Raw genomic sequence first — 18602 nt, forward strand, 5'->3', positions numbered from 1 at the left:
CTTCATGAAAGCCTGGAAGAATGACATTAATGTCATCACATAGAGCCCTGCAGCCTTGGTGTCTTGTAAGCACTGGTGACTATGCAGAATTGGTTATCTAAGGAAAAACAATGAAAGACACTGAAAAACAACCCTGCAATAAAGAAGCAAATAGGGTCCAAATTGATTCTGAAAATAGTTTAATTCCAGTCTGTTACAGAATAATCTCCTGAACTCTTTGGGAAAGTGAGTCAGTGGTTGTTTAGTTGCAGCTTGCTTATTTTTGCAGGAAGGAAAAACAGGATTTAAACAGTATCTTTGATCTGGCATCAGCTAAAACTGAAGGCACCCTCAAAGAGAAATAAGGTTCTGTTGGCTGTCCATGAAGTTATTATCCTTAAGCACAGACTACCAAGGAGAAGGCTGTAGTATCTGTTTCTCTGTGTCTCTGAGCCCAGCTTAAATGCTTCATGCAAGATCAAACACAAGCCATGTTTTAAAGGATAGGAAGCACTTGAGCTCAGCAGTCAGGAAATGGAAGAGCCCTGGCTATCCTGGAGGTCAGACCAGATGGTCTGACAGATACTTCTGGCTGGGAACTGTGTGCATCTGAGCTTGCAGAGTGCCTATTTTTAACAAATAAAATATTGCTATGCAGCTGGCTCTTTTGGGAAAGCAGAATTCTCAGGACATTTCCTTGCTCTGATTGTTTGCATTAGATGTCTTTTGATCTCATTTTTGGGTGGTGTTACTGTAATTGCTGTTTGCATTGCCTAGAGAATGGTTCAGGGCACATAGAAAACCTGCTCTGGCTGCAGCCATCAGAGAAACCCCCTGCACTTGCAGGGAGTGCGTGTGTTGAGGGGACAAGAAAGAATTTCATTTTCAAGTCAGTTTGGGAAAAAACAAGAGATCGTGATGTGAGGAGAGGAAGCTACGTTTGGGTTTGCAGAGTGTGGGTGATAAAATCTAGTTCCTGTGAAGTTTCTAATCATTAGATGTGTTCTGAATAATTTTTGAAACATTTTGCAGAAGTGAGCTTCCAAACTAAATGAGGAATCAAAAGACATTCAGCGCTGCAGCTTACATGGCAATTGTCTTTTCCAGATATGTTGTGAGACAGGTACAGAGTACAGTGATAGCACTGTGGTGAGTTGACTCTGGCTGGACACCAGCTGCTCACTAAACCTGCTCTGCCCTCCTCAGCTGGCAGGGGAGAGAAAATAAAGTGAAAATCTCATGGGTCAAGATAAGTACAGGGAGAAATCACCCACTGGTTACCAGCACAGACAGGGAAATTAAACTAATTTATTTTAATTAGTTTAATTTATTACCAATTAAACAGAGCAGGATAATGAGAAGTAAAGCATGATTATGGCCATCTGGGATTTTCCATTCTCACTCTTCCTCACAACACAGCAATTATTTCATTTAGACTCCCTCACTACCAAAACATGGGCACACAAACCAAACAGATGTCCATATATTCTATTTAATCATCTCATCAGAACAGCAGCAAGAGCTTGTGGAGAAAGAAGTGGGATGGCCAGGATAGCACCAATGAAAGTTTTTTGAGCTCTGATGTCCCAAAATAAAAGTTTGCAAGAGGCACCAGCCCCAGCTCAGCTGGTCACAGCCTGATAACAAAGTGAGAATTCACCTTCATGTAATACTGATACATCAGCTTCTCACCATTGTGAGCTACAACATTTCCTGGTATCTGAATTTCTACTGTGTATCTGAACCTCTAATATTCGAAAGAGAAATTAAGAAATGCTGGCAATGCTCCTGGTCCCTGTACCCAAGGCTTTGACTCCCATTTTCAATGCCATCACTTGTTTAGTAGGTGCTATTGCTCAACACTGTAAAGTTCCTTCTATTCCTATGAATTTTGTAGAGCAGTGTAAGGATGCTGTTGTGGGCTGTGTAAAACAACTGCTACTGCTTCTTCTTTCAAACATTTTCGACTGGGTTGGTGTCAAAAATGTCAATGGAACTTCCTCTGTCTACCCTTTACCCTTGTTGTGGGTCTGTCTGTAAGGACAGCTAAAACAAGAAGTGTGTGTGGCTTCAGTTCCCTGTAAATCACTTCTAAATGATGTTCCAGTGATGACAAAGTGACTATTGACTACAATTTTATTGTATATGTCATTTTTTAGAGGTTCACTTTCAATAAACAACTCTGCTGGAACAGCAAAGATTTCACTTGTTAGTTTTAAAAGTGAAATTTTTAGCTCTTGTGTCCATGGGTACAGGAGAATTCTTGGAGAATTAAAAACCAGAGGACTAACAAAAAGAACACAGTGTTTGTTATTCTTGAGCTGATCTCATGATTTTTGGTTTTCTGATTCATGATTCTGTCATGTTGATGGTAATATGGGTGTCATGTAATGGAAACAAACAGGCCCTCCACTATTTCTGCTTCTGCCTAAGTAGTACTATTTTTTAAAGTACACAAGTCTTCCATTATTGGTTTCTGGGACTAATCACACAAATAAATTATAGTTTTATAGGAAAAGAGGGAACTGCTAAGTGAAGCTCTGTTATTCTCTCTGTCCTGAGCCAAACCTGTAATGTGAATTCAGTGTTTAGGGAAGATTTCTGTTTAATGTGAAAACTGCAAGCTCAAAAAAAGAAAGAAAATTACTTCTAGGCGATACCAGCTTCTGTGCTCACTTATTTTTTTCTGAAGGATTTTTTTTACAATAATGAAGAAACAGTTATCCTGAATTTTGATGTGCATTTGTAAAGCAGAGAACTGGTACAGTTTTGCTTGCATAACTTCTGCTCTAAGAGAAGTTATGTTTCTAAAGCCTGGAACACATTTTGGATGCACCTTGGAAGGAAACATAACGGTATTGTTTCTAAATAGTCTTTGAATGATGCCTTGTGTTTCTCTATCCCCTGCTTCCAGTCCTAGCAAAAATTAAACATGGTTAAAAGTAGTAGATTCCACATCTCTTTCAAACTCCAAAGATTTGGTCTCTTTCAAACCCCAGATGCAAGACTTGCTTCCTGGATATGGCTGTTACTAGAAAAGCAAACTGAGGGAGTGGCATTTAGGTGGAAAATGGAAGAAAAAGTATACAGAATTAAGAGCAAAAAGAGCAAATAAACCTGTTGTAACCACTTACAGAAAGAAGAGAAAATATCCACAGCAAGACTGAGGCTCCATCAAGCTCTCCTCCCCTCAGAAATGTATTTGCAGAAGTTTGGGTGTTTTGTTTTACTCATTGAGCTTTGACTGTACCTACTGCCAGCCCATACATGTCCCATGCTGTGACATGAAGATTTGCCTGCCCAAGCTCTTAGATCTGCCCCTGCAGTAGAGAACTTGGGGAACACCTCTATCCAGAACCTTTGCAGTCTTTGTTTTGCTCAGTACATGATCTCAGGGCAATCTTTCAGGTTGTAGATATCTGAGACAGGGAAACTTTGCACAGCTTTTAAAATCTCCAGGAGGAAATGTGTTCAAAATCAAGCACACACAAGGATGTTTTGCTTGGTCCCAGTGAATTTTTGTATTCCATATATCATCTGATTTCAGTACTCTTTCCCTACCAAACTTGGCCTTTTAAGACGGCAACTTCAAAATTACCACAGAAACTGACACTTTCAAAATTTGTGAGACTTTTGGAGTTTAGGGAACTGAAATCCTTTAATTTTTTATTATTTTGTTTTAAATTAATACCATTTGGAGGTACTGGATACTTGATAAAGCATGCTGAGCATGTTCAGATCTGATGTGGAAGAATATGTTTGCCAGATTAGTACGTAAATATTGTGCAGTCCTGGGTCTCATTTTTCTGCAGTATTGAGTTGGCTCATAATTCCTTACTCCTCACGAAATGCAAGGAAGTTCCTTTTCTGAGTGAAGCTGACGTGGTGTGTTATCCCTTTCTAGTCTCATTCATCATAGCTCTGATGAACATGTACTTCCAAAGGCCAGGTTAAAAATACATGGTTCTCACTCCATGTGCTGGGAACCCACCCACAGACAAGATACTCTCATCAAAGATATTTTTTTTTTCTCACTCATGACCAGCTGAGTCAGTGCACCTAGTCAGCAGCTGGCAAATATCGTGCCTTACAAACACAAAATAGGCCACTGCAAATCCTATGAGAGAATAAAGCCCATTGCTCACTTGAGTTCTCATCTAAATTGAGTGCTGAAGCGAGGAATAACACCAAGTGGTGCTTATTTCTTCTTCTCTACTTCTTTGACTCTCTAAAACTCAAGATGGCTCTTACAGTGGCCCAAATTAGAAAATTAGGTTTTTCCTTTGCTTGTCTAAAACCATTTTCATCTCAATCATTAAGCTAATAACAGTGCTTGTTTTCCAGATCTGTTAAAAAAGAAGAGAAACCTTTCAGGAGGGTAGTATCACTGGAAATTCTGCACACAGTGAACTAAAAAGATTGTCTCTACTCTCAAACCCAAAGTACCTCTTTCTCACTATTTTTGGAAATCAATTTATCCAGTTGTGAGCAATGGAGCCCCATTAGTATCAATGGCTCTGCTTCTTTGAAGTATAAAAAAATCTCATGGGTGCTGGCCAGGGCTTCACAGAGTTCTTCGCGTTCAGAGGTTTGAGAACAATTTCAATTTAAAGATTTGGTGATTGGTTTTTGTTTCTTTTTAACTTGTAGTTATGCTTTGAGCAAATTCAGTAAGAAGTATGTTAACCAGTTCAATAGATCGAGGTCTATCATATCATGCATCTGGGTTGTGGGGTGTTTTAGAGGACAGAGCTAATTTTAGCAGCTATTATCAGTAAACTGATGCAAAGGTTTGGAAATTAGTCACTGGAACCATGTCAGAGCTATTCCAGCCTTTCTGTTCTAGGTCAGATCTTATCAGATTTAAACTAATTCATCTGCATTTGCAACAACTAGTGTTCATGTTTACTCAAAAGCGTTGTGCCATTCTTTCTTGTGAAGAACATTTGCTATGTTGGCACAGCTGTAGCAAGAATATGGAGTCTGGGGTAGAGACTGGAGCCTGTGCTCTGGTTTTGATCTTCATGCTCTGGTTAATCTTCTTTTCCTTTTGTTTCCTTTTGTTCCTACTTCCTCAGTTCATAGCACCTCCAGACCCTCACTGCTCCCTGTGCTAGTTATCCTTGCTTTCTAGCTGAAGTTGATTTACACTCAGTGTGAGTACTTTGCGCTCATTTGTCCTTGTACCAGCATAGTCCCAAGGTAGAAATAGCTCTTCTTTATGGACATCACAGCTGCTCTCTGTTCTTGTTTATCAGAGCTTTGATAAAACTCTATTTTGTCTTCTCTTGTAAGATGGGGTCTCCATTCCCTCACATCACCTTCTTTACATCTGTTCCAGTCTTAATGTTTCTCCTTCCACCAAGGTTTTCAGAAAGATTTGTTATGTGATTTGGTTAGAGACATAATATAGATACTTAGAGCTTTTCCAAAATAACTGTGGCAGAGCTGGAAGCAGCCTAACTTGACCCTTCACCCCTTTGCTTTGATCTTTAGAACTTGCTTACTTTAATTTAAATACCAGGGTTTTATGTTCTGCAGGAGGAAAGATTTTTCTTCTCATCTTTTTTACCTGCACCAGGGAACCAGGTGTTCTGACAACATTTATTGACTGTTGACTGATATTGTGGATATTTTTCTAGGGAGGCTCAGCTTTTTCTCCAGCATCCATAATTACTACCAGGAGGGCACAGACCCAAGCAGCAGCCCTGGCTGAAGATGTGGGATGCCCTTCATCCACCAGTGAGGAAATTGTAGCCTGCCTTCGTCAGTTGCCTGCCCGTGTCCTCAATGATGCTCAAACTAAGGTACGACATAGCAAAGCAAATGCCATTGGCAAGAAATCAAAAATTTTCCATTCACACAAAGCTGTGAGAGAGAAACCATAAAAAATAATTTAGTCTGAATCCTTGTGAAAGAGGAACTGGACTATTTTTGGTGGAAGGAAGTTGTTGTCCATGACATCCAGCTCTGAGCTATGAATAATCACAATTTGATTCTCCTTTAGACTAAATTCCTTTTGCAGTGCTTTAATCATGTCTTCTGAAATAAATCTAAAAAACTGGTTTTTTCCCTGCTTTCAGTTCCCTCTAGCCTGCCCCTGGGTGTTACTCCACTCAGAGTCAAATGTCTGCAGCTTTAATAACAGAACTTACGCAGAAAATGAAGCAGGATGGGATGTCAGTGTTCAGTGTTTGAAGTGGGAGGCTTGTGAAATCTGCAGTATAAATAAATCTAGAGATGGATCCTTTACCCACAAATTAAAACACCCACCTGCAATAAATTTTCCAATGAGGACCAGCATGGAGTCAATCCCTAGTTTAAAAAAAAAAATTTATGACTATAAGACCATAATTTCTCTTGGCCTCTTCAGTTTTTTCACCTACTGTGATTGTCAGCAAAATCATTGTTTCCTGCCAATGATGAGTTTGCACTTGTATTACCTGGTCATTTGTTCACTTGAAGGGAATCAATCAGTTGAATTAAGCATAAATAAAATAGAATTTAAAGGGTAAGCTGAATTAACTGCACAATTCTTGCTCTTTGTTTTTTGTTTTTTGTTTTTTGTTTTCTTTTTTTGCCAATGTAGCTGCTGGCTATAAGTGGCCCATTCCAGTACTGGGGTCCAGTGATGGATGGAATTTACCTCCAGGAACCTTTGGCTAAAGCCCTGCAGCGCCCTCGGCTTCGGAAAATAGATCTGCTCATTGGAAGTGCTCAACAAGATGGTCTCATCAGCAGAGCCAAGGCAATTAAGGTAGGAAGACATTCACTGGTAATGAGCTGATGGCATCACTGTGATTACAGTAATGACTGTAATCACATGCAACCTAGAGAGATGTTTTTTGATTTCTACAAGTTGTGAATTATGCTCCACAGAAATATGCAAATGCATTGTCCTTCTCCAGCCACTCTTGATCAGGATGACTAATGACATAATAATATGTGTTGATTAATATTTCTGTGGGAGATACAAAATGGTAAGAGACCAGAAGTGATTTAGCATTTATACTCTACTGTCTTTCAAATCTTATTTATATTTCAATCTCAGTAGTATCTCACAAAGATGAGAGCAACTTAACTATAAATTTCTTCACTGTGCAGCAGGATTAAATCAGCATTTTGAGGTTTTTTAGCAACTTTTTTTCCTTTTGTCTCCTAGAAGTACATTTTCTTGTAAAGATGATTCTGAGTATGGACTAGGTGTTATAAGGAGCAGCACTGGCCTCATGTGTGGTCTCAGGTTTCCAGACAGAAACTGGTGAAAAGAAAAAGAATTTCATCCATGCTATACTGTCTGTTGCTACCTTGCAACAGGAGTGTTGCAATACTTCACCTCTTAGAAGGCACTGAAATGCCGTTTCCAGCTTCTCGTTGCTGGTAGCCAATAGTACATAGACCAATTTAATTCAGAATTAATGGCCCACTTGAATTAAAGTTCATATTACTTGTTTACACTCTGTCAGAAATTTCTTGCTCTTTTTTCATTTCTTTTTTGGAATCAATTTCAAGAGAAAGTCATAGGAGAAAGGTACAGAAGACATAGTGTGATGCTGGAGGCCTGCAGATAATAATCAAGGCCCTCTGAGAGTGGAATAAACCTCATTGACCTCATTATAAGTCCTGTGATGAAGACAAGGAAGTGAAATTCTTTCCTTTACCACTATTTCTGCATATGACAGTTGTCTGCAAAATTGAGATGAAATTCCATGTTGTATTAAAAACTTTGCAACAAATCATGGTGTTGATGAAGGGCACAAGTGCTAAATCCCAGCACTGTCAGATTGAAATTAAAAGAAAAACACTTGCAACTGAGAGTTCAGCAGAAAAATGTTGCCTGTCCAAAAATAAAACTGGAAATATCTTTTTTAATTAAAGGCTTGCAGAAAATAAGATTGGAAGGGAACTCAGTAAGTTGCTGCAACTCAACTGTAAGAAAGGATCATATCTACTGATCACTTTTTAAAATTTCTCTCTATTTCTGTTTTCCTGTGGCTTCAGGCTTTTAGGACTTGGGGTAATATGAATGCTTTGACCAGTCTGTATTCCTGTCTGGGTTGTTTTCTTAAAGACCTGCTGCAAGGTTGAAGTTTCCTGATTTCTCCCTTGTCAACACAGTTAGGGTATTAATTGTTGGGAAGCTGTAATGCTCTTTCCATCACTCAGCTACTTATAAAGGTGCAATCTCCAGGTCCTCAGCAGCATTTTTGTGTGCTGGCCATGACCATGTATGGTTGCAGTCAATTTGATTATGAAGTCCTGAATGAGCCACAGACGTATTTAGCTACAGCGACAAAATCTAGTGCAGATGGTGGTTGTTACTTGGAAGTCTGTACCCCATTTCCTCTGTCATAAATGTCATGAGAGATCTTTAACCTGTGCTAAATGTCCTCTCTCCACAACAGACCTCAAAGAAGGGATTGAGACAATCCACACTGTATCCCAATCATCTATGTAATTAATATTAAGGGTTCCTTTGAGGTAAATCTCACTTGCACCTCTCTAGGAATGGCCAAAGCTGGTTTTATTGGTACACTAAGGAGTGTGGGAAGGCTTAGCTGATGGACGGAGCACTGAAATGAACTTGGGAAACCAAAGCATAATTACTAATTTGCCTTTAACTAACTTTAACCTAAGTATTTCATCTGTTCTAAAAAGAGGGAAGCAAACCTCCCTGGGGTAAAAATTCACCTATGGCTGTGCTCCTGCTCTGCAGAGAGAAGATCATGGATGTATTTCAGTGGACAAACACAGCTGAAAGGTGCTCTGGCAAACCTATGGAATTGGCAAAGTCCTATTTCAGTAGACAAACACAGCTGAAAGGTGCTCTGGCAAGCCTATGGAATTGGCAAAGTCCTAATTTCCATCTTTTTTAGGATGGCTGATGTCAGTGTAGACAGTGCAAAGAGTGAGGGGTAAAAACATTTAACCCCTACTGGTTTGCTCCACCAGTTCCTGGGAATTATTGTGCTGGGCAATTCTGTCAAGGACTTGTTCGATTAATCCTGATTTCTCTTAGTACTGATCCTGTAAATGGTATAGAGACACTTTGAGCCATTTGGATGTTAGCAAGCTTGAGATAAGATGCAAGTCTTATCACCTTAGACTGAAGTTGCATGCAAGTGTTATAAACTCTTTGCACTCTTCACATAGAAGTGAAAGAGAAGCTCTAGGCTGCAACCCAGACCAGAAGGCAGAAAATCCAGTTGGCACCATGTTGTTCTGTGGGATCTCAGTGGCCTTGGGTTGCTCTGAGTGCCTCTGCTCCCACTGCAACACTGTGCTTGTGCCTATTAAGGTCTTTACTATGAAAAATGAAACAGAAAGACAGAAGGCACCACTTATGTGCTAGCAAAACATTTATGTTCGATTTGCTTACAATTAAAGGCTGAGGTCTCTCAGTGATGTTTGCAGCAGAGAGTATGCTCATGAAATGTCCATTTTATGGCATTCACTGAAATGCTTATTCTTGTGAACTGAGCCCGATTCATCACTTCCTGGAGCACTTCCTCCTCATCCCCAGTGCAGCAATCACAAGTTTGAAACTAAGTGGGAAGCAAAGCAGAGTTTGTTAAAGGAATGGCAAGTGGTACCATAATGCACTATTATGGACATGAGTGGTTAAGCCTGAACTCATTCACTGCAATTCCCATGGCACACCTTCAGGGAATATTAGCTTTGAGCAGTCATACATTAAGGCAGCTGAGCAGAAACCTCTAGAAATGTTGATTTCAATTCCCAACTGGACAAAAATTTTATCCCTGTCCTATATGTGATGGTCAGGTGGGACGACCTAATGGCATTAAATTTATGAATTCACTCATGCTGCTCTATGTCTGTGTTTATCTCTGTCTGCATGGAGGTCAGTATAGCCCACTCTGTGTCCTCCACATGTTAAGCACCTACTATGTAATCTCCACATTGCAAGGATTTAGTTGAAAGACTGAGGTTGTATTTCATGTATTTCCTTTCTTCTTCTTTCCCTCCTTAGTACAATCTAGTTGGATGCAGAACTCAAATACAGGACATAAGGCAGTGGGTAGATAGAAATCTAGTTTATTTACCTCATGCAAGCAGACGGATCTGTGCAGAACAGAACTACCATCCTGCAATTTATTGCAGTCAGTTAATTTCTTTATGGAAAAAGATATTCAGCAATACACAACAGGTGATTGATAGGTATATATTTGTTGTAATGACCAGGGAGAAGTGTCTCCATAAATGCCACCAGTGAGGAGAATGGGCTGGACTCTTTACTTCATATTGAAATTAGTTAAAAATCTTGGAAGACTCTGCTGAATGGTGGCAGGTCTTTCACCATCTTTTGTGACAGTGTTTGTCAAAAGCCACTTGAGGCCTAAGGTCTGTACATACACTTTTAGCATTATCACCGTTTCAGTTTGTCAAAAAAGTACATTTTGCCCCTTTGAAGATGTAAATATTTGATCTACTTACTGCTACAATTTCTTTTTAAGTAAAACACTGGGCCAGTTCTAGTCATATGCTCCATAAGCTATCCTGCAGTAAAAGAAGAGTAAACAGTATTTAACTCATTATTTAGGCAATGCTTATGATGTTTTTGGATAATCGGAAGAGTAGAAAGGAGTGCATGTGCTGCCTTTAAATATTTTCTTAAATAATTTCTTAGAAAACTGGACTATAACTCTGAGCCAATGCCTAATGCTTCTTTAAAGGTTAGCAAAATATGAATTATTTTATATGATGTGCAGCTGTTTGTATTAATGTGATAGCAGCTGTTGTATCTGCTATGATTTGAAAATTGTTCCTTGGTCATATATTTTCTAATGGGAACATATGTTGGACATGGAAAATCAGTTGAACTGAATCAGTTTCTGAGAAGTTAAAATACTTTCTCCTTTTCATGTTTAATGAATTTTATTTTGAACATATTGCTTTGGTGTTGGCTATCATGTTTAAGTCGGATGTTTAAATTATACTGTAGCCAAAGCAATGCTTGAGAAATTATTTCAGGTTGTGCTATTTTAGTGCTGTTTGAGGGATGAAAATTCTTACCATCTTACAAATGCTAGTTCTGTTTATCATCCATCTCTGCCTGTTGACCCCTCTTTCATCTGAGTCAACATGTCTTGACGGCCCCACAATATTATAAATTAATAAATTATTGCTGAGAAAACTCTGAAAAATTGCAGAGTTTTGGGGGCATTTTGAAAACCACAGAAACCTGTACATAGGCACAGTGAATCACGGAATTGCAGAACAGAATCATAGAATACACTGAGTTGGAAGGGACCCTTCCAGATCATTGAGTCCAACTTGTGTCGCCGCACAGGACAGCCCAAGAATCACACTCTGCCTGAGAGCATTGTGCAAACACTTCTTGAAATCAGACAGGCTTAGTGCTGTGACCACTTCCCTGGGGATCCTGTTCCAATGCCCAACCATCCTCTGGGTGAAAAACCTTTCCCTGACATTTAACCTAATCCTTCCCTGACACAACTCCAGGCATTCCCTTGAATCCTGTCACTCTTCACAAGAGTCACAAGATCAGTGCCTGCCTGTCCATTCCCCTCACAAGGAAATTGTAACTGCAATGAGGTCTCCCCTCAGTCTCCTTTTCTCCAGGCTGAACAGACCAAGGGACCTCAGCTGCTACTCATATGCCTTCTCCTCCAGACCCTTCACCATCCTTGTGACCCTTCTTTGAATGTTCTAGCTTCTCTAGAAGCTTAATGTCTTTTTTATATTTGTGTGCCCAAAACTGCACTAAGTCCTTGAGGTGAGGCCCCCTCAGTGCAGAGCAGAGCAGGACAATCCTCTCCCTTGCCCCGGCAGTTCAGTGTCATTGCCAAACTTCCTTTGAGTTCTGTGCCCAGGTCATTAATGAAGATGCTGAAAAGAGCTGGGCTGAGGATGGACCCTGTGGAACCCCACTAGGGACCAGTCACCAGGCTGCTTCACCCCATCCCATACCCTTTTGGTGCCTGACCTGTGATTCAGATGTTCACCAATCATGTATCACAGCTACTCAGGTGGAAGCTGGACATTTTGTCCAGAAGGATTTTGTAAGAGACAGTATCAAAAGCTTTGCTGAATTCCAAAGAGATTACATCTATTGGTTTTCCCAGATCATGGAAAAGTGGGTTGCCTTGTCATGAAAGGAAATCAGGTTTAATATGCAGGACTTTCCCCTCATGAAACTGTTTGTTTTTCAATACAGATTGAATTGTGATTCAATACAGGTGTTTTTCAATACCTCATAGAATAATCTTCTCTATAACTTCACCAGGTACTGAAGTGAGATTGACAGGCCTGTAGTTTCCTGGGTCTTCCTTGTCCTTCTTGAAAACTGGGACAATGTTCACCAACTTCCAGTCAACTGGGGCCTCTCCTGATTCCCAAGACTGCTGAAAAATCATTGAGAGAGGCTTTGGAATGACATGAGCCAGCTCCTTGAGGATTCTCAGCTGAATCCCATCAGATCTCTACAGGTCCCTACAAGTCCCTGTAGAGTTGTAGGGATCCAGCTGGAGCACAGATCCCACACAATTTCAGAGTCACCTGGGAGTTCATCATTCTCACAGTCATGGTGTTCCAGCTCAGGGCACTGAGGCCCTCATGGCCCATCATCAGTGCTGAAGTCAGAGGTAAAAAATGTATTGAACATCTCTGCCTTGTCCATGTCCCTCTGGGAGAACTGACCATCTTTATTCAGGAAAGGGTCCATGTTGTTTCTACACTACCTTTTTTTATTAATATATTTGAAAAAAAAGCTTTTTATTGCCCCTCAATTTCCTGGCAGCTTCACCTCCACTTGAGCTTTGGCCAAATGAATTCTCTCCCTACAGTGACAAGCAGCATTTCTGTATTCTTCCCATGTCACCTGACCTTGCTTCAGCTGGGCCTATACCTTTCTTTTTTTGCCTTATTTCCAAGAGAACATCCCTGTCCAGCCAAGCCAGCCTTCTGCCTCTTCTCCTTGACTTCTGACATTAAAACCCAAGGCCAGCCACACTGAGTCAGATCAAAGTGCTGCTCAGCACAAAATGCTGTTTTCAGCAGTGGTTAAAAGAGGCTGCTTGTAAGATTAGAGTAAGCAAATCTGATACTTCTGGTAAAAGCTCTCCAAACCTCTAGCACTTTACAGTTCAGGGACTTCCTATCCTGAACTGATCTTTCTGTATTTAATAACTATCAAATTATTTTGGTTTTAATTTTTTTTTACTTCAAAAAATCATTGATGAAACCTAATTTTCACCAATTTTTGCCATTTACAAAAACATTTGGCAGGGATTTTGCCACCTTAACCATATGTTGGTATATGATGATCCATCTCCTTCTCTGTAATTTTCAACCATAACCTTTATTTGATACTTGATCATTGATGAGTGAGTGATGGATAAGTTCCTAGATTACATAATCAATACCCTAAGGTTTTTTCACTTTGTTTCTCTCTGGTTTAAGTATCTATGACAAGAGTAGAAAAAGTTAACAAATCCCTTTTAAAAAGCTAACAAAATGAAAGCACTTCATGAAAGTTTCTTGTATGGGTTGATTCATACACAACAGATTGGGCTTTGCTCTGCTACAGAAAAGTATCTTTTCTTACACACAACTGCTAACCCCAGTCTTCAAATGAGAGATTCTTAATTAAACAAAGCAATGCCTCTGCTGGTTAGTAGGAACCCAAAGTGATGTGTGCCAAAGCTGTGATGGAGAAGTTGCTTTTGAATTTAATGAACTTGCAGTCAGGTCTTCAGTGAACATTTCTCTTTTCTGCAGAAGAATATGTGTCCTTGCTGGTTTTAAGCTGAATGATTTTGCAGGCATGAGTGCTGTGTAGTTTCATATATGTGGCATTTGTGCACATGAGGTGACGTGTCAGGAGTGAGCTCCCCATCCTTTTTGGAGTACAGCTGAATTACTAAAGCTGGCACCACATGACTCTTTCACATTGCATGGGCCAAAATCCAGCAAAAGAAGATTCTATTAAAAATACAAGGCAAATTGCCAAGATCTTCCTGGACCTTGGGATACTTGGTAGAGTTTTCAAATCCCTCAAAGTCACTTATTCAAAATGCACAGAGTGTTAGAATACTAAGGACAAACCTTACCCTCAGCACATGGGAACTTATTTTCCATCTTTAATTTCTGTGACTCTACTGAAAAGGTATAATTCCATCTGTACTTTCTGTATAGGGTTGTGGAAAGACCTTCTAGCAGCATGATGAAAACCAGCTGTGGGCCATCAAAATAATATATTAAGTAAAGCATCTACAGTAACTAAACTGGGCAGACACTGGCCTAGTTTGCATCAAATAATAGAGGTGGTTTGACTGCCCAAAATAGTAGAGGTGGTTTGTTAGATCTTTTTCTCTGGGGCTCTTATCCAAGTTTCAACCAATATGCACCTGTATAGTGCCTCTTTAGAACTGACTTAATGCACAGAAAAGTTCAGGGTAGATTATTTTTTTCATGAAGTTGTTTTGTTTCTGAAATTATAATCATATTTTTAAAAAGTGAAAAGTTTCAATGGATAACATAAAAAACTTCCTCAAAGAAAGATGTGTTGAAAAATTTCAGCAGTCTTTAGCTTTGGTAAAAATATGTTTGGGTACAGAAGTTTGGCACAGAAGGTGGTCCTTGTGACATAGGCCCTTTGCTCTGGGGAACTTGCCTTTATGTTAGGAAAAGTCTCAGGAAAAAGGGCATTTCCCTGTTGGTTTCTCTGAAAGGCCCTAAGGGTTATGAAGTTTGAAGATCATGGCTGTTCCCTGAATTGGGAGTTGAAGGAATGGAATTTCTCTTCCAGGTCTAAGGCAGATATTATTCCAGAAAGGACCTAAATATGGAACTTGGAGCAGCCATGTTCCTTTGTAGGTGTTCCCAGAAGAGGCAGAGGGACATAGCCATGAAATGGCCTACACAAGTTTGCTTTTTGTAATTTTCAAAGGAAAAGAACAGTAATACCCTCTTTCCCCTCTAGTTTTCCTTCATGGAGATCATCAGAAAGGCAGCACTGGACAGACTGGCAGTGGAGGATTGTCCCTGGGAACTCCTTCTGTCAGAGCCAGCAGGATTTCTGTACTATTTCTGTACTATTGCCACAACCTGGTACCTATGATTTGGACCTACTAGATCAGGGTTGCTGTACTATTGTGTGTCCAGAGGAAGCCAATATTTCTCATTGGTGACAAAGCAAAAGTAGGACTGTCCCCTACTCAATCCCCTAGGAATCAGAGATCACAGCAGAGAGGACTTGTTCCAGCAGAGGGAGATCTGAGCCTAAATTGTTCCTAAAAATTTTATCTTTTGGTTTTGTTTCTGAATTCCATGTATGCACTTTTTTCTCAGAAATTTGAAGAAAGTCAAGGAAGAGCCAACAGCAAAACAGCCTTTTATCAGGCTCTGCAAAATTCTCTAGGAGGAGAAGAGTCCAACTCGTTCATTGAAGATGCAGCTACATGGTATTACTCCCTGGAACACTCAACTGATGATTATTCTTCCTTTTCCAGGGCATTGGAAAACGCCACCCGGTAAGAAAGTCATCCTAGAACAACTGTGTGATTGGAGTTGAGCAAGACTTGTTTTGCTTATCTAAAGTGTGCATTTATATTCTGAAAAACTTGAGAAATTCTTATGTAAATGAACAGAAAATGGGGAATGTGATTTCATTTTCTCTGACGTTTCCAATGTCATTGGTAAACAGACATTGAACTGATTTTTATGCTTTGTGAAAAGTTTGACATGTCATTCTAGAACTGGATATTGAGTTCAGAGTACTAATACTTCTTTTTGCATTTTCATGTCATAGATGTCTGGGTTGCTTGGACACTGTGCATCAACAGTTCCTTGAGTTGTCTCATCCCTGTGACAATAGAATTAATGGTCTGCCTTTTATTCCCAGTCTCCTAATTATACAGTCAGATACTTTTTCCTGATGGTAAAATTTGAAAACTTTGGCTTCAGCAATTACAATAATATTTTTTTAAATTATGAAACCTGCAAAATACATTTATTCACTGTGTCAGGCATAACTTGAAGCCATTTCCTCTTGCTTGTTCCTTTGGAGAAGAAAGTAATCATCACCTCACTACAACCTCATTTCAGGTAGTTGTAAAGAACAGTAAAATTCTTCCCCTTGAGCCAGGCTGAACACCCCCAGCTCCTTCAGCTGCTCCTCATCAGACTTGTGCTCCAGCCCCTTCCCCACCCCATTGCCCTGCTCTGCACAGGCTCCATCACCCCATGCATGTCAGCAGAGGAATGAGCAACTTGCCTGCAGTAAATGCACTGCCATCCTTTGCATTGAAACATTGTGTGAACCTTTGGGAGGTGGAAGTTGAAAACTTCCTGTTTTCTGCCTCTGAGCAAATTCGGGGACTGGAAGTGTAAGTGGAACAGATTTTCCAGAAATGATTCAAAAAATTATTTCCCTATTCTTGTCTCTGCTTTATGAGCAGATTCATTGTGAAAACTCTTCACTTTTCAAATGTGATGTAGCTTATAAACTGGTGACTTGAATCCTAATGGGCCTGTCTAAGATGTTCCACCTGTGTTCTGAACTGAGACATCACAGCTATAGGCTCCTGGTGTCTGCACTCTCAGTGTTTTCTGTCCCACTGTGAGCCTACCCACAACATCTCAGAGACAGGATTTTCCTTTTATTCCTCCATCAGAGCTGCAGAATGTTGCTCTGGGAGAGCCTTAGGGAGCAAGAGAGGAGCAGGAGCCAAGATTCTCTGGGAAACATCTGATTCAAAAAGAAGACAGTCCTTTCTGGGTGGTCCAGGTGTGCTGGTGCACTGAGGTCATGGAGGAAACAAGCCAGAGGGTTGTGGGCTGAGCTTTGTGCCATTTATCAACTCACACATCTTGCCACATTTGTCCTCCTTTGTAGCCTTTCCCAGGGATGGGCCTCCCATCACCATGACACTGGGGCCATTGCCTGCAGTACATGCACTATGGTTCATGGGCATCAAAGCCAGGACTTGTCTTCAGTCTCCTTCCATCACCACTGTTACCCCTGGGGGAATATTCTTTAGATCAATGATGTTTTAATTCATAATAAGCCACTATACAATTTACATTTTAACCATTCTTCCCATCCAAAGAACACTCTATAAGGAGCTGTTATAATGCAGGGCTGTCACATTTGATCACTGGCATTCAGCCCAGGGCTCAGTGTGGTGCAAACATTGACTTTTGCAAAGCTGCAAGGGCTGGCACACCACATATTTCCGGCAGGGATGGGATACACCTCACATTTCCATCAGGAATGGGATACACTACCCATTTCCAGCAGGAATGGGATACACCACACATTTCCAGCAGGGTTGGGATACACCACACATTTCCAGTAGGAGTGGGATACACCTCACATTTCCAGCAGGAATGGGATACACCACACATTTCCAGCAGGGAAACGGGATACACCAGCAGCTCCACAGGCTCAGCAGCCTCCTGGGTATAGGGATTACCTGCTCCTTTATGATATGAGGCAAATACCTTGGCTAAGAAAAGAAGTTAATTGTTTATTCCTGGCCAAGCAAAAGGATGAATAGTGAGACAAGGGCATCTGATAATACTTTACTTCAAACACTTTGGAAATTACTCCAGCTACAGCGGAAAGTGAGGTGAAACATTAGGTACAGAATGAGAGTCACCTATATCAGCATATAGGTGATATAGGAGATGCTATATCAGCATCACATATGTGGTGGAGAAAACAGGTTTTTTGGGTTTTTTGATGTTTGGTTGTTTGGTTTGGTTTCAGGTTTTTTTCTACTTGGTTTTATTTCTTTATAACAAAAAACTTACTACCAGCATAGATGTGTAAGCCAAGAAGAGTTTTATGTAAGGAATTAACTGCTAAAGTTTTAACAGGATTACAAAGTGTGATAAAGCAACATAAGTGGTTGTTATAAACTATATACCTTGTGCAGATTTTGTGGTTTTAAAATAATTCTACTTTTAAATTTGTTTTAGCTGCAATTTTCTGGTATTTTTTCCCAAGTGTAAAATTAGTTTAATTTTCATTTTTTTTCCTTTTTTTTCCTTTTTAAAACTCTGGTATTCCATGCTTGTAAGAGACAGGCATTTCATTTTTGTGGTTACTATGCATTTAGGGTTTTTTCTACTTCCTCAGAATAGCTGACTTTTTTCCCGCCTACAGAACCAACTGAGAATCCATTTTAAATGGTGAAATGTAACTCAAAGCATTTCTTGAGAGCTGTTACTCTCCCCAGACTCCCTGGGTTTCAAAAACCATCTGCTCCTCTAAAGCCCCATGCTGGTAGGCATGTGAAGAGCAGTAATTTTTTGTTTCATTTGGGTGTTGTCAACCATAACTGTCAAAGAGCCCTGTGGTCAGTGAGCCCAAAGCTTGTGGTCTCACAGATGAGCTTAAAATAAACTCTGCTGAACCAAGATAGCTACCCAAACTGTGCCTTTCATAACCATACCAGTTAAAAATAGCAACATGTTTTCATGCTTTTCTGATGCCATTTGTTCTTGCACCAGTGGTTTTTTATTTTGTTTTTTTTTAACCTACCAAATCTGAAGGAGAAGCTGCTGTTTCAGATTCACTAAACTGAGAATTGAAACCTCCCAGTTCCTCAGCAGAAATGTTTGTGTGCACTCAC

At 40.1% G+C, this 18602-nt stretch overlaps 1 protein-coding gene across 1 annotated transcript in view; it reads left to right on the forward strand.

Annotated features, from left to right (window-relative positions):
- TG (thyroglobulin) overlaps nucleotides 1-18602 on the forward strand; it is a 149326-nt gene that overhangs the window by 112740 nt on the left and 17984 nt on the right. Inside the window, exons 42-44 of the mRNA XM_064703628.1 lie at nucleotides 5622-5786; nucleotides 6569-6736; nucleotides 15313-15494. Of these exons, the coding sequence (XP_064559698.1) occupies nucleotides 5622-5786; nucleotides 6569-6736; nucleotides 15313-15494 (515 nt within the window). The remainder of the gene's footprint in view (nucleotides 1-5621; nucleotides 5787-6568; nucleotides 6737-15312; nucleotides 15495-18602) is intronic.

The sequence above is a fragment of the Zonotrichia leucophrys genome, chromosome 2 (assembly GCF_028769735.1).
Source record: "Zonotrichia leucophrys gambelii isolate GWCS_2022_RI chromosome 2, RI_Zleu_2.0, whole genome shotgun sequence".
Taxonomy (NCBI): Eukaryota; Metazoa; Chordata; class Aves; order Passeriformes; family Passerellidae; genus Zonotrichia; species Zonotrichia leucophrys.